General features: G+C 44.0%; 1 protein-coding gene across 13 annotated transcripts in view; it reads right to left on the bottom strand.

Annotated features, from left to right (window-relative positions):
• ADD3 (adducin 3) overlaps positions 1-16448 on the bottom strand; it is a 171757-nt gene that overhangs the window by 19134 nt on the left and 136175 nt on the right. The window contains exon 2 of one of the 13 annotated variants that reach the window (XM_025208775.1): positions 11970-12014. The exons of 10 other annotated variants lie outside the window; for them this stretch is intronic. In XM_025208775.1, coding sequence (XP_025064560.1) covers positions 11970-11996 — 27 coding nt within the window. In that variant the 5' untranslated portion in view covers positions 11997-12014. Of the gene's footprint in view, positions 1-9568; positions 9680-11035; positions 11179-11969; positions 12015-16448 lie in introns of those variants that run through there. 2 more of the 13 variants (XM_014521757.2, XM_025208774.1) reach the window with 2 other exon arrangements.

The following is a 16448-nucleotide window of genomic DNA, read 5'->3' as shown; positions in this document are numbered from 1 at the left end:
CGCTCTAATTAAAGCGCCCCCTCTCCCCAAGCACGTGTAAAAGTACTCAATGGGATTATTTTGGGGAGGGGAGAAGGAGAGATTGGTACCACTGTCCAATTCACTGTCCAAGCCTTTTCATAAGATCCTGTTTTCAGCCGGCCTATAGCTTTGCCAGACTTACACTATCTGGCCTGAAATTTCTATGCTAGGTGTCCACCTCGGGAGACCTGGGGAAAAATGTGTTGCTACAAAATTGTAGTAAACTGAATAACTATAGCACCCCTCCTGAATGTAGAGTAGGGACTTGGAATTTGTGCAACAACAGTAGGGGCTATAATATTTGTGCAAACAACATACCTACATTAATGCCTGTGAAAAGCTGCCTGTATTTGGTTAAATCAGAAACCACCAAAACATTTCAGCTCACATGGGCTCACTAGTTAGTACAGGAGAAATGTAGGGACGGGAAAGACCTCAAGAGGTTCACTGTACTGCTCCAAGGGACTCAAGTAAACCTAGACCACCCCAGCAGATGTTTGTCTAACCTGCTCTTTAAAAACATCTGATAATGGTGATTCTATAACCTCTTTAAGTAATCTGTTCCCAGACCTAACCATCTTTGGGCACCTATACACGAGTGCCAAGGCTGCTCCGATGCACTGAAATACTAGTGTTAAGTCCATTAATTAAGTCTGCTGGAGCACAGCAATTGCTGTGCTCCAGCAGCCTCCGGCATCCGTGTCCCCACATTTAGAAATGGTAGTGGGGACATTTATACTAAAGCTTGTCGAATGAGCTTGAGTTCAAGCACCCCTGCTGCTATTTTTAAGTGCAGAGATGCTGATGCAAGAGACGTGGTGGCACTTTAATATTAGGATATACTTTCTGATGATACACATGCTCCAGGGGTGGGAGGGGCACTTTAATTAGAACAGCTCCAAGAGGTGCTCTAATTAAAGTCATCTTTGCTGCAAGGCAGGATGTAAGCATGTCACACCCCCAATTTTCTTATCAAGGCCAGTCCAGTCATCTCTGAGTTCAGGTTTCCAGTCGCTTTATTTCACCTGGGACAACCTTGTCCTTGTCCCCACAGCAAACATGCAAATAACAAATCAACCCACACCGGTGGTCTTTCTTCAGACATAGAGAGGGGCCCCCTAGGCTCTGTGCTTCTCTCAGCACACCAGTCTCTTCTCTTCCCCACCTCCCACAAATTCCTTAACTCTCTCTGTAGCCCCACTCTCATTTACTGGTCATCGGTGACAGCTGGCCCCCAGGCTTCCAGCCAGGCAGACTCCGCACCTCCTTACACAGGACTATTGCTTCTTATCCTCTCCCTAACTGACAGAGAGAAAAATCAATCACCAATCATTTCACATCTTTTATAACAATCTGTTCTCATACAGAATCACAGAAAATGAGGGTTGGATGGGACCTCAGGAGATCACATCCAGTCCAACTCCCTGCTCAAAGCAGGACCAGCCCCAACTACATCATCCCAGCCAAGGCTTTGTCTAGCCAGGTCTTAAAAACCTCCAAGGATGGAGCTACCACCACCTCTCTGGCTAACCTGTTCCAGTGCTTTACTACCCTCCTGGTGAGCTTTTCCTAATATCCAACCTAAACTTCCCTTGCTGCAACCTGAGAGCATTGCTTCTTATTCTGTCATCTGCCACCACTGAGAACAGTGAATATACTCACATACTATTTTTTTTTAAATTCCATACTGGACCCTGTACTTGATTCTGCCCCTATTGCCAAGTTGAGGCCTCAAGAATACAAGTTACCTTTTATATCTTGTGTACAACCCTCCTGTTAGGACATCACAGAATGACACTGGCCTTCTACGCAACTTTAAATTATGTTCCGTTTACCATTTGTTATAAATCCTTCTGTAGTACAGCTGCCAAATCAGTTATTCCCCATTTTGTTTGGGCACCTGCTTCTTCCTTCCTTGGAATACTACTTTGCATTTAACCTTTACTGAATTTCACTGTATGGATTTCAGACTATTTCTAAAAATGTATCCAAATCATTTTGGATGGTCTTCCAAAAATGCTTGCAACACCTCCTCTCCCATCCTTGGGATCATCTTCAGATCCTGTAAGTACAGTCTCTATAATCACCCTTCAAGTCATTAATGAACATACTGAATAACACTGGGCCCAGGACAACACCTGAATACCCCCATTTGATGCACCCTCCAAGTCCGATAGTGAACTACTGGTAATTACTCTAAGCGTAGTTTTTTCACTAGGTGTACACCCTCATTATAGTAATTTCATCTATACCATATTTCCTACCTTTCCTCCATACCTGTTAGATTAACAGATAACATGGCCAAAGTCTCTCTCCCACTGAACATCCTCCTGCCTTCACACGCAGCTCTTAGTACTGATGAGACTGTGCATTTGCCATCCCCAAAGTGCAGCAGACCATGCCAGAAGAATGGAGGAAAAGAAGCTATCTATCATCTTTCCCATGCTGTCCACGACCTCCCCCTGCAGCCTGTGGGAACTGGCCACTCGACTCAGCTTGCACCGGAGCAACAGCAGGACTGGAGTGGGAAGGAAAAGGAATAGGCTGGAAAGATTGTGAAGAAATTGGGAATGAAGTCGGGGGGGAAAGTGGAATTGGGATTGGATGGACCAAGAGTCTGGGTTGGGGAGAGTCAGACTCTATCTCCACACTACTCACCCCTGCGCCTTCTTTCCCATTTCCCTTTCCCAGTCTCTTTGCCCAGATGGTTCCAATTCTTTTCATACGCCCCGTCTCTTTGTCAGAAAGATCCCTTTTCCCTGCACACCAAAACTCTCTTCACTGGTTCCTAGTCCCGGTCTTATTCTGCCAGATGCAGTGTCCGTGACTCTGGGCCAGTGCGGGGAGGGGAGAGGCAGACTACATGAAGAATCAAGAAAACGGGATGGAGAGGCTGGACTGGCTGTGGGGAGGGGGAAAATGGGGGCTGGAGAGTGGGACTTGACAGAAAGCCCAAAAGGAGGAGACCAAAGTTGGGCAAGGGAGAAGAGCATGAACAACAGCGGGGACACGGGGAGGGCAAACGGGTTTAGAAACATTCGTTTACTAGAGCATGCTTGGACTTCCTGAGCCGCACTACTCCTCTGTTGTCAGCAAATCACAGTGAAACCCATTAGCAAAGGACCAGCCTCTTCTAGGCTGGTCCATGAGGAGGAGGATTACCTACTTCTGCTCCAGTGACAGGTGTGGGCAGTGGCATCCCTACTGCTTAACCAGTGTGCCTCAAGGGGAAGAGAGGAAATTCCACATTAAAAAAAAACTACTTTACAAGAAGGTTATTAAGAGAGGCACTCAAAAATGAGGAAATACCCAAATTAAGGTGGCCTTTTCAGCTTCAATTTTGCCAACCTGGCCTTGTACACATTATAGTCCAATTTGTAACTACATGATCACAACTTATTTTTCCAAAGGGTTCAGGCCTCATTAATGCACAGGATGTTAGATGCTCACCGAAAGAACAACCGTTCAATATTTTGTTTTCTCTTTATTGCTCAGTGTGTGGTCTCTCGAGCCTTATTTATTGTATGCTAGTCAAAGTCTAATAAGATAGCACAGGGCTTGTCAACCTTTTTAAAAGGAGAGTACCCTTCTGGTGGGTACCCACTTCCAGACATGGAGCAGGGGTGGGGGTCCCCCCGGCAGCCAAACACGAAGTGGTGGCAGCAGCAGGGCAGCACATGGCGGTGGTGCTTCCCAAGTATCCCTGCTTCTTCTCTGCACTGCTGCTGCATACCCCCTGGGACTGTCCCACGTACCCCCAGTTGACAACCCTTGAGATAACAGATCAGAAGATTTCATAAGAAAACAATAATGCCCGTGACATTATCCAAATGTTTCACAAACATTAATTCATCCTGCGATCCATGCCCAAGCTCTGGAGGGGTGGGGCAAATTTATCACTTTACACATGAGCAAGGATCCTGGTTTTCAGTGTTTAAAAATTGTGAATTTGCTGACAACACACACATCACAATTCCTCTGATTAAAAGCCCAAAATCCATCACTCCCCACCCACAGTGCCCCCAACCCCTGCTGGTACCCCTCATTCCCCAACCACAGCACCCCACCCCTCCAGCCTGCCAGAGGGGGCTGCCAGCTGCCAGGGCAATGGGGCCAGAGACCCAGGGCCGCAGCCCCCTACCCCCCGCGGCAGCACCTGAGCCCCAGTTGCTGCCTGTAGGAGGCGGCAGCTGCCGTGGCAGAGCAGAGCCCAGAGTGGAGCCCGTCCAGGGTTGGGGGTGCAGGCTGCCTGCTCCAGACTACCCTGCTGCCCTCCTCCTGGGGCCTCTGTAGCCCAGCAGATGGGAGCCGGTGCAGCAGAGCGAGGTAGGGAAGCTTGTGCCGCCTCCATGAGCCAAGCGCCGCCATGGCAAGGTACCCCCTGCCCGCCCAGCAGCAGCAGGGGAGGGGGCGCAGAGTTGTGCCCCCTGCTACCTCCAGGAGGGCAGGGGGTGCCTTGCCATAGTGGCACAAGCCTCCCTGCCCTGCCACACTGGGTCCCGTCTGCCGGGCCCCGGAGACCCCAGGGAAGTGTAGCAGGGTGGGGAGCCCGAGCCCACAGCCCAACCCTGCCCCATGCACAAATTTGGGGGACGTGTCCCCCATGCCCCACACAACAGCAGGGAGCCAGCCTGCCCCCCTGGACAAGCTGCCCACAGCTCCGTCCCGCCCCCCGCCCGGGGCCCTGCAGCCACGCATTCTGGCCCTTGGCCCCAAGCATCGCTTGAGCTGGGCAGCAGCTCCAGCCCAAACCCTGCCCAGTTCCCTCAGTGCCCCCTGACTTAGCTGTGGGAGCTGCTCTCCAGGCTGCCTGGCAGCCATGTGCATGTGTATGTGAGCACATGGCACCTCCTGCCTGACCGCCCTCCTCCCGCTGCCCCCAGCCCCTTGCAGGTTGCAACTCTGCCAGCCTGCAGGGGTAAACCCACCGTTTCCCACGCTTTTCTCCTTTAAAGAAGACAATCTGGGGTTTTCTCCCTAAAATGAGAAAGTCCAGGTTTTTTTCCTTTAAATGAAAAAAATCTGCATTTTACTGCATTTTTTTGTGGCAAATGGAAAACCTGGATCCCTGCTGATGAGGACTGGAGGCAGAGAGAGTGCAAGGGCAAACATTTCCGTCCATTGTGGATCCCCAATGAAAACCACTGAAGGCCTGGTTGTTCAGACTGGTTAGCACGCACTAAGCTTCTGGAAACCAGAGACTGGGGTCACAAGCTACATATATGGAAAATAAATAGGCTTGGAATTCAATTTTTCTTTTTTAATAATTTTGACACATAATATCAATGTCTATTTTTAAGCATTTATTTCAATTTTTAGTGATTTAAATTTTCAGGATTGTGTGAAATTGTGTGTGTGGGTGCAGAGAAGTTATTAATGACACAAATGTAACTACTGTAGGACTGCTGCCAGCTGAGAGGCAGAGCTGCCAGCAGTCCTGGCTCCGACTAGCTCCTGCTGTGACTTCTCCTTTGTTCCCAGTCCCCTGGGGTTTCTGGGGGTTGAAGTCCAGACTATGGTCAGCACAGTTCTCCCATCAGCCATCATTTTTCTTTCTATAAATTTTGATTATTAGTGATGGAAAAACTTTTTGGTGGTCTGTGAGTGCGAGGTGAAATCAACCTTTAATCAACATTTACCAATAAAAATCAAATCCTGCCAAGCTTCAAAATAAGGAACAGCCACGTAGTGACTGCCAATGTAAAGTCTGGTTTAAGTGACTAGTCCAAAGTTCCCAAGGAATTCAAGTGCCACCTTAATACTCTTTTTTGTGTCATTTCTTTTTTCCACCCCCTGAACACATGAGCCTTACTTCTACTACCACCACACTGTTCCTTTTCTATTGTAGTTCAAAATACTCCGAATCTAAATCCTCAGCCACTCTGTGCCACAGGGGTTCCTCTGCACAAAGAGCCTGCACAACTAGCTGGATGAGGCTCTGCTTCATATTGCCAGAGCAATGCATGAGCAGATGGAGCAGGGAGCCAGGAGATCCCTTTATTCAGCCAGCTCCACAATATTATATAATTTGAGGAAGCCAGACAAATGCATGCAGCATTTGTCTGACAATAGATTTATTTCCTTTTTTCCTCAATTCTTGTAGTAAACAGTAATTTAACTCACAAATTAAAGAAAGGTTCTCTAAGAGCTGACAACAACCAACCCAAGGCACTTTGCCCCAGTGCATAACATGATGTTATTCAAGCTGCGTATACTTGGATAGGTGTTCGGCTGGGGTCATCTGACCCCAGCGCTCTTTCCTGCCCAGGCAGGGGGTTGGACTCGATGATTTGCTGAGGTCCCTCCCAACGCAAACATCTATGAATCAAACCCCACCAGACAACTCTGCTTTTCTACCTGGGCTGCCAGAACCTGCTAGTCCAGTAGGTGTCCTCTCTTGCATGAATGATCAATCACACGGCTACAGTTTTAGGGCCATTTTCCGTTTCAAAGGTAGTTATGACAACAATTGACCAAAATGCCTCATCGTCAGGTATTTGCAGAGTACATCCCCTCCAGAGACATCCAAGGATCTCATAAACATGCCAATGAAGTACTGCCACTTTACAGATGGACAGTAAAGTTTAGATTTGGGTTATCAAGTCCTGCTTTGCACTGATAAGCTCCATGTAGGTAGTCTCCCTGAGGCCAATCGGGCTGCTCATGGGAGTAAGCGTTTGCCACTACTGATAACCCGAGGTCACAAAGCAAGTATGTGACACAGCTAAAACAGGAATGTGGATCTGCCGCCTCAGTTCTCTGCTTTCACCGCAATATTATCCTTGTGGTAGCAGCGTACTGTCCATCAAAGAAGCATCTGAAGTTCAGGAAATATGAGCCCAATCAGCTGAGCATGAATTCAGGAAATGGGGATCTGTTAACATATATTTATTTAAGAGATAGGAGGCAGCAATTGTATAGAAGTGATTTCTTTGAAGAGAGAGATGTAAAAAAAGGAATGAAAAAATAGTTTATCTGTACTATATTAAGTACAGCAACTGCACAGCAGTTAATTTCAAACTATATTACTTATGATAAACCCATAAGTATATTTAAACTAATTAAAAAAATTACCAGCAATATTACAACCCCTAGTGCCCACACTTAAATATGGCATTTTCATTTTGTTCCTCAGCAAACTGATGTAGCTAAAAAAAAAAAAAAAAAAAAAAGGAAGACAAAAAAGAAGAAAGAAAAGTATTTATCTGAAATTATCCAGAATGCACTGCATCGATGCTTCTCTGCTTTATATTTACCCCACTAGTGTATTTTTCATTCTACTTTAAAATGCAGTGGGCTTCTCTTACTTTATGGATGTCTAAAAATTTGCTACCTGGCGCGTGCAGGTGCATATTTTACATTTATTGCAGCTATTCCTTATGACAACTATTTTGGTACAATTTTGATTCATTGAAGAATGGTAACTGGCGTCAAAAACTACCTCACTGCTTCTTTTAAGAGATCTTCGGATAAAATAAAGCCAGAACAGGAAGCCAATGGTGCATCTCCAGGGCAACTTCTGAAAGAGGCTGGTGTGTGAATGTAATTCTCAAAGAGAATTTCTGTTGACACATTAAGGCACGGTGATGACACTAACTCAGTTTTTAGTAGATTGTTACTGTGCGGCCTCTATTTGTCACCAGATCTATGAGGTTGCAGCAAGCTGCCCGGGCAGATCTAACTCTGGGACCAGAGCTCCAGGTTAAGTGGCCATGAGTTTGTCTGGGCTCGCTAATGTGATTTATTTTAAGTTTATACTAGAGGACATTCAGCATTAGTTACAAGTGCACATGACCGCACACACGGAAGAAGTCATGTTCAAGGTTTACATTTAAGAGCAGATATAAAAGTGGCACAAAGCAGACATTTTTCAAGTGGAAATGGCCAGAGTAATTTCAGCTGGAGTACTTGACTGGAAAATGCTGACTAAGGAAAATAAACTGTAGCAACTGTCAGAGGAATGAAAAATGATGTTATTCAAGCCATGTATGCACACCACCATTCAAAAAAGGGAATGCTGTAGCTGTGGGATTTAAACCAGTTGTTTGGGTACGTGCAAAAAGTCTTTACTAGGAACCTCTGCAGGCTTCAAGTCGATCAAAGTACTGCAGCATGGAGTTGATATATACAGCATATATATGATATACATGTTTCTGGAGGGCTTTAAAATAGCCTATTTCTTTCTCTAGGTGTAATGGCCTGTGCAGCCACAGCATAGATTTCATCACCTGCTTATTCAAAAACATTCCTAAAAATGTGCAGACAAGGTCTGCATGCAAAGTAGAGACTGTGATTTGAAAAGCTGGACACACCTGCCTGAGGAAGAGGACCCAGTTAGAGCTGAAGTGAAGAGTGGATTTAGACCATTCATTCATTAACAGACATCTATCTGAAGGGACCGACTCATCTTGTTAACCAACGCTGCATTTTGCAATCCAGCACTTTGCAATCCAGTTTACAATAAGGAGTCTGAATTTCATAGGAACAAAATTGAACTCTGAGGACCAAACGCTCCAAAACTCTCCTAGGCTTGTGTTTCAGCTGAAGTAAATCAATGCTAATGTAGTTCAGTAGACTACAGTAGTTTACACCGGTGAAGATTCAGCCCAACTTTAGCACTAATGCTAAAAATGGAACATGTATTGTAACGTTTCAGCACTACAGAAATAACACATTTTGCAGAGCTCTCGATTGTGGTTCTTTAGAAAGGAATTAAAAATAGAAAATCAAATCCTTAAAATAAAGGCAGTCTAATGCTTTTTTGTGCCACCTATACAGGAATTACCAACTTCCTTAAGTTGGTCTAGCTTATGTGAGAGTAGCCATACTGTGGACTAACAATCGAGCTATGCCACCTAGCCACTGCACTCACGCGTGTGTGGCACTAAGTATGAGAGCACACTGTGGTACTTTGTGCTGCAGTGGGTTGAGCTGCATTATGAATGTTTCCATCGTGAATGGCGGGGAGAGAACCTCTCTGTCCTCTGGGTACAAGAGGGAAACAAAGAAAAATTGAGACTAATATCATGCAAGTGGAACTAACCTGCTTCCACACTTTGGATCAGATGTGCTAACAGTTGCTTAGCTGCTTTTTACACCTATTCCCCTGACAGACCAGTCAACTTAAGTTAAAATGCCACAAGTTAAGGTGGTCAAGGGGTTTAACATGGGGAGAAAACATGAGCGGCAGGTGGTGCAAACAATAACTCAAGTTTACTGTGCACTGAAGACAGGCCCATCAATTATAGAAGATAGAACCATGGGACAAGGAACACCCCCAGTAATATGTAATAGATCAAAAATAATGAATTTACACTTAATAAAAATGTTAGAATGAAATGTTTCAAGCATTTCTTTTCAGCTGTCTACTGTGCAGACTGCATTTTAGTGTATATGTCTAGACTAGCTAAAGTACCAGATGCATTCTAATTGCCATAGCAGAGACCTTTGGGAAACAGTTATTTTAGCCTACACAGAATGGCTAGATTGCTTCCAGTATCAAAGTGACTTGTTAAAAGCTACCCTGAAATCTGCAGTATAAACATGCCTTCTTTTTGATGGAAGATATCCGCTGCATTAATACCGTATGATCCATCTTACATCATCAAGTAGCTTACAAAATGAATGTATATAATCATCTTCTAAAGACAAATAACAGATCTGCAAAGCAAAGATGCAAGCAAAAACAGTGCCATTAAACAGCAAAAACTCTTTCAACATTACGAGATCTCAGCAAAACAGGGGAATTCATGTTTGATTTGCAGCCACGTAATGGTTTGCCTATATCTTCTTTCAGGAAGATAAATTGCTAAATGTAAGCTGACAGTGTAATTCTGGGCCTTTAAAAAAAAAAAAAAAATCAATGTATACATGAACTTGTACATTAGCTCATGTATAGGGATTGTCAATCAACTAAAACAGACTTAAAACCAGAATAAGTAACCTGCTACAATAACCTATAATACAGTACTACAATTTCCTCTTTTTATACATCTAGATAGATAGATATATTGCAGAGCATAATAATGTTGATCTGCATAGAGTTCTCTAAGGACCTAAAAAAAGTTAGCAGTATTCAGACATGGCTATCTTTCTTTTATATCGTTTCTTGATTGTTGCTCAATTTCTACATGAAATATACCTCCACTGACATGATGAGTTTTCCTTATTGTTTAAATCATAAATAAAATGCTAGCACAGCATTCAGTTCATACACAAGTACTTTAATGTTCTGGACAAGAATGTTGCTCTGTTGGTGTACCATCTGCTGACCTCAGTTTGATATTGGGTTTATTTACATGAAAATGCCAAGAATGAATTTTCCACTAGAAAAATATTCCTAAATTGACTTGTGCTAGTGTCAATTTTCAAAGGTACTAGGTAACCAAGAACAAAGCAAAATGGTGTCTGTAATCAGGTACAGACATTACACTTTTACTGGTATAAGTGACAGAAAACCGGTCTATACCTGTAACAGAACAGAAGTTCAGTGCACGGACCAGTTTAAAAATGATGGAATCCAGTCTAAGATTTGCACCCCCAACCAAAGGGCAAATGTGTGTTCTGTTTGGTACTGATCTAAACTATGCCACTTACCACATAACTTAGATCAATTCTGCCTCCGACTTTTTAATGTCTGTACCTGATCTTCAGAAAGAGATCCTACTTTCACTTATCCTTTTATGACTGGAGTTCATTGAAGATAAAATGAGAGAAACGAGGCTTTTAGTGGGTGATATTTTTTATTGAACCCACTGCATGGCTGTGTGAGACTTAGACAATGTTTCAAATGCAGTGCATAAGAATACACTGCATTTGAACACTTGTCTAAGTCTATCCCAACAACTCAGTTCTTTCAACAAAGATATCAGCAACAAAAATCCTTGCCTCTCATCTATTTCTTGGACCATCATGACTACAACAGCACTCCAAGATTACCATCACATGGGAGATTAAATGCATTTTAACGTATAAGCAAAAGCATTACATAAAACAATACATAAATAAAGCTTACAGTCTTGGCTGATGTGTTGTTGAAAGAGTTCTCAGGAAAGAACAGAGATGTTAATTCAGATCACCTTCCTCTGAAGGTAGCTGGCTACAGTGATCTCCACTCCCCTGAAGCAGCCAACCTAGATCTAGGATCCCAGTTTCAAAATAAACACCCTACGCTGTAAAGGGAGGAGTCAGCCAGCAACGAACATCTATTCAGTTAAGGCTTGCAGGGAAAAGATAAGGGTGACAAAGGAGCAGTTACCCCTGTTATCAAAAGGGAAAAGGGGTTGCTAAATGGACAGAGAAAAAGAAAGAAAACAAAATTTATAAATAAGGAAAATTAAATACATTTTGGCACATGTGCATGCCAGCGTCATGCAGAGATACTGATCTGCACTAGCCTGAGTACCAGGTGCAGTCTTAGCCGTGGCAGTTACTGAATTTGAGATGGATTTACTTAGCTTCCCTGGGCTACATAGCTTCTGGAACCTGAGTTAGTTGGGGTTTAGCTCTGTTGAGCATCTCTCCACCATACTCTGCTGTACTAGGCAGACATACCCTGGAGACCCCTGGCATGAGAGGAGGAAGGCATGGGAGGGCATGCAGAGCTCAGGTATGAAGGAGCAGGAGATCTTGGTATGGGAGAAAGTGAAAGGCACACCATGCCCCTGGTGTGGTGGGAGGGAATACGGAGTACACAGAGCCTCTGGCAAGACGAGGCTGGGGAAGAGGGGCAAAGGGGGTGGTGTTTACAACCAGCTCCTAATGTGTATGATAGGACTAGGCAATGGAAGCAATAAAGTATACAACCTTTCAGTAATAAGTAACAGGAATAACTGGGAGACATGAGCTCAATGGGCATCATATTGCACAAACGCAGGTATTATATCACTTGAAAAAGTGGTGAAATTTGGCACGTACTGGAAGCCAGAGAAAGTAAATGTAGTACCTACCATCAAAAAACCCCCAGAAAGCTGCATACCTGACTTCTACTGGTACTGAAATAATGGAACAAATATAAAAAGGTAATTTGTTATTAGAGGCCTTGAGGATAATGGATCCATAAGCAATATGCTGTCAGATTTTGTGAAAAATCAGATCTACCTAAATAAATCCAATTCCCTTTTCTTTCTTGATAATTATGAAAGTGGCATATGAAAACAAAGTATGAGATATAATATATTTGAGTTAAGTTTTCTTCAGTACCTCTCCAACACCTGCCTTCAAAATTATTCCAAATTGGTTTGGATAATAAAGCTTAATAAATGGCTGTTTTCAGTCTAAAAGGAATATAAGCATGGTATGCAGATACAGGGAGAATCATCACATTAGGGCAAGGGATTTAGTTTTGTTTAATTATCTGCAATAATGCTGTAGAGGGCACAGCACCAAGTTAATGATTATATCAAGTTTGGAGGAGGAGTTGCAGACACTTGTGAAAGAAAGAAATATGAAAGTGTGTAGAGAAGACACAAATATGGCTGGTGGGGGAGGGATGTAAAGGAACAGTTTGAAAAAAAAATTACCCTAACATGCCTGGTGAAAATAGTTTAAAACTACATACAGTTCAATGTGGCCTGTAGAAAGAGATATCAGCAGTAATAATGGACAAGTTAGATGCAGTTGTAACACAACATGACAGAAAAAGAGGCAGAGGCATCATAAGACAGGACAAGAACCCGAGTTTCTTTCTTTACCGATCTGGCGTGAAGACAAATGTTAGATACCTGGAATTCTTGGATCCTCAAGATATACGTCTGCATATTGCCCTTATCCCACCAGGAGCGATGCTGCTTCATGTCTCAAAGATTTAGGGTTCAAGCTTCTAAGGCGTCCTAAATATTTCTCTGAAGTGCTCAGTGGGACATCCCGAGGGTTTTGGGGCTCATCTTCACCGAATGATATCCAGTGTCACATGATGGGAGCAGATGACCTGAAACCAGCCCAGCTGAGAGGACGGTAGGTGATAAAAAGCAAGGGTCACCCAAGGAATAAGCATCAACTGAGGGCTGTGCAGAAAGCAGAAGCCTATCGAGTGGGAAGCCTGGGCATGGAGGCTGCCTGGAAGAACTGGAAGGAAAGGGAATCCCAGTTAAAGGACTAGGAGCACTCGTGTGTCTCTGCGGGGAAGAGCAGTTTGAATGCTGAAGCTACCTCGCAGATCCCCAGGAAGAGGACTGGAAGGCTTCAATGGAAAGGGAACACCCAGAAAGGGAACAACAATGCAAAAACCGGTGTGCTGGTTTGTTTGATAGGAGACAGAGTAATCCAGGGCATTTGTAGGGCTGGAGACCCAGGCTTTCTACAAGCATTTGAAAGTAAGCAATCTCTAAGCAGCTTAACTGGGGGGCAAGGGAGAAGTAGAACAGGCAGGTCGCTTTTGCCTTTTCCCTGGTCATGACTCCAGATCGCAGTGAAAAGATGCAAGGCAGCGTGTGAGATGGAAACAGGCTTTTAACCTTTAAGACATCTGAGAAAGAGAGAGGCCCTGGCAGTAGATAGGCTAAAACTGGATTGCTGTTGTTACAGAATAGCAGCATAGGACCAGGCTCCAGCCCTTCGTGTTTGGAGTGTTTTGATAACTGTTTTCTTTATCCAACAGAAAATTAAAGCAAAACACCACAAAACTGTGCAAACAAACTCCCTGCACAGTTTAAAAAAAACCAACAAAAAAACCCAGAATAATCCTCTGCATCTAGCACAGGGGAAAGTAAGTGTAGATTAGCAGTCCTGACCGATGACAACGACTAGTCACTTATTCCTTCTAAGCACAAACCCCTTTATTACATATTCCATGGAGTCAGGCAATTTTATGCTCATATATATTCCTGCAATTTGACTCATCACCCCAGCTGGAACTGCACTCGTTCCACTTATTCTTCCCGACCTTGTAAAAGACTAAATCAAATGTATTAACTAGAGCTGATGGCTCTATTTTATTTTAATGACCTGAAGTACATCATCAAGGTGCCAATTATAATAGCTTGTAGGTTCTGATCAATTCTTAAAATGTATCCTCATGACTAAATTTCTGGCGATACATGAACTTATCCATTTCACTGAGAAGCTCTAGTGTAGTTCTTCCAAACTGCAGCTTCCCCTTCCAATGCAGTGATGTAAAAAACTCCACCATACTCCAAAATGCAGTCCAAAGAGTAATTTACATAACCCCTAATTTCCTGTTACCAATAAGACCAAGTCCTATAGCATAAGTCATCAACCAATCAGATCTCTCTACTATTACTGTACATTTTACTGAGAATTTCAGTTTCTATGCATTGACATACCAAAGCAGTCTCTTGCCAAAACAAAACTATGAGGCCAGGTACAGAAATTACACTTTTACTGCTGTAAATGATGGGAAACTGCTTTATACCCGTAACAGAACAGAAGTTCAGTAGACATATTGGTTTAAAAATGGCAGAACCCAGCCTAAGATTTTTCCCCTCCGCACCAAAGGGCGATTGTTTGCTACCAATCGAAACTACACCGCTTACAGAAAACCACATAACTTAGACTGATTCCGCCTCAGGCTTTTTGAATGTCTGTACCTAGCCTGTGATGACAGTTTTTGCTACTGTTGCTCCGTGGTAGGCCAATATAATGAGGATCACCGAAGAAACCATGATGTATTCAATTTTGATGACAGTGGTACCAATACCCACTGTCAAATTATCATTGCTAAGTGTTTCTTTCCTTCTACTGAATAGCTTCAGCTCAGTATTGCCTGGATACAGGTGGAGTCAGCTTGTCTTCATTCAGAAGAGAATTTAATTCAAGCACAATATCTGGCAAAAGATGTTTTCATTCTGTCAATGGCACAATTCTGGCATTTAAGCTAGTGGTGTCTTGCAGTCTCTGTTAGGAGCTTGGCATAGCTGCTGAATAAAATGGGGAAGAGAACAGATGACAGTTCTAAAAGTGCAGAACCACCTCTAGAGACTGCTGCACGTTCCTGCCAACTCTCAAAAATAAAACAAGCAGTAACTTATGGCTGACAATCACATGTTCAGCAATCCAGAAAAATGAGGAACGAAGCTTGCTTATTATGTATTAATAGGAAAAAACTATCCAGAAGCACTGATAATAATAATTTTAAAAAAAGGATCAGTACTGTTTCTGTGCCATATTTTAAAATTGGATCCAGCCAGGTCTAGGACATTACACCTGAGTTTCCCTAGAGGAAATGGCTTTTCAAAACCTTTAAATGGTTTGAGATAGGAAAGGGAAACTGAGTATCAGGTAGCACTTTGTGAGACCAGTTGTCTCCAATGCTGGTGTCTTGAATACTGTCTAAATGGGAAGAGGCAGAGCTCTTCAAGGGAATGGTTGGGTATTAGCATTGTGTTTCACCAGTCACGAAAGGCACATGGCAACGTCACACAATGCCATTAGTCGCCGCTATCTGGATCTGGTCAGTACACCTGCAGGGTTGGCTGCTGATCTTTGTTGGAATGAATGGCAGACAAGTAGATAGCTTTCCTTTGCTGTTGTTCAATACTTCCATTGTGATGGCATCCACAGATTTCACATCAGGGCTGGAGCACACACATACTAGATTGCTTACACACACACACACACACACACGGCAATGTAGTCAGCACCCCAGAGACTTCACACACTTCTTCTGAAATGTATTTGCCAACAGGATTAATTTAAATTAAATTGTGAACTCTCCAAGCAGAAGGATGTAAGCAGATCACCTAGCCTGTGGATTTCTGCAGGCAGGTTTTGTTCGTTGAGGAGCTCCTCAACCAGACCTCCCAAATAAAGCACAGTCTTTCAGTAACAAATAAACGTACGAATCACCAAATCAAATGGTTCTGCCCCGTTCTGGGCAGTAGGAGGGAAGCCTTTCAGCTCTGACCGCAGCAGATAGGTCAAAGATTACAAGGATGGGGTTTGACATAGACAAATGCAGGGTGCTGCACCTTGGGAGAAGGAATCCACAGCATACATACAGGCTGGGGAGTTCCCTTCCTGAAAGCACAGAGGCAGAAAGGGATCTCGGAGTCATTATTGACTCCAAGATGAACATGAGCCACCAATGCCAGACCGCAGCCAGCAAGGCCAGTCATATCTTGTCATGCATCCAAAGGTGCATCTCAAGCCGGTCCAGAGAGGTGATACTCCCCCTCTATGCGACTTTGGTCAGGCCACCGTTGGAGTACTGCATCCAGTACTGGGCACCACACTTCAGGAGGGATGTGGCCAGCCTGGAGAGGGTCCAAAGGAGGGCCACCTGGTTGGTGAGAGGGCAGCAGGACAGGCCCTACGAGGAGACACTGAGGGACCTCAACCTGTTCAGCCTCAGCAAGAGGAGGCTGAGGGGGGACCTGGTGGCTGCCTACAAGCTCATCAGGGGGGATCAACAGCAAATAGGCAGAGCTCTTTTCTCCCCAGCACCACCTGGGGTGACGAGGAACAATGGT

This window comes from Alligator sinensis, unplaced genomic scaffold (genome assembly GCF_000455745.1).
Source record: "Alligator sinensis unplaced genomic scaffold, ASM45574v1 scaffold559_1, whole genome shotgun sequence".
NCBI lineage: Eukaryota > Metazoa > Chordata > Crocodylia > Alligatoridae > Alligator > Alligator sinensis.
This window is presented reverse-complemented; position numbering and strand designations above follow the sequence as displayed.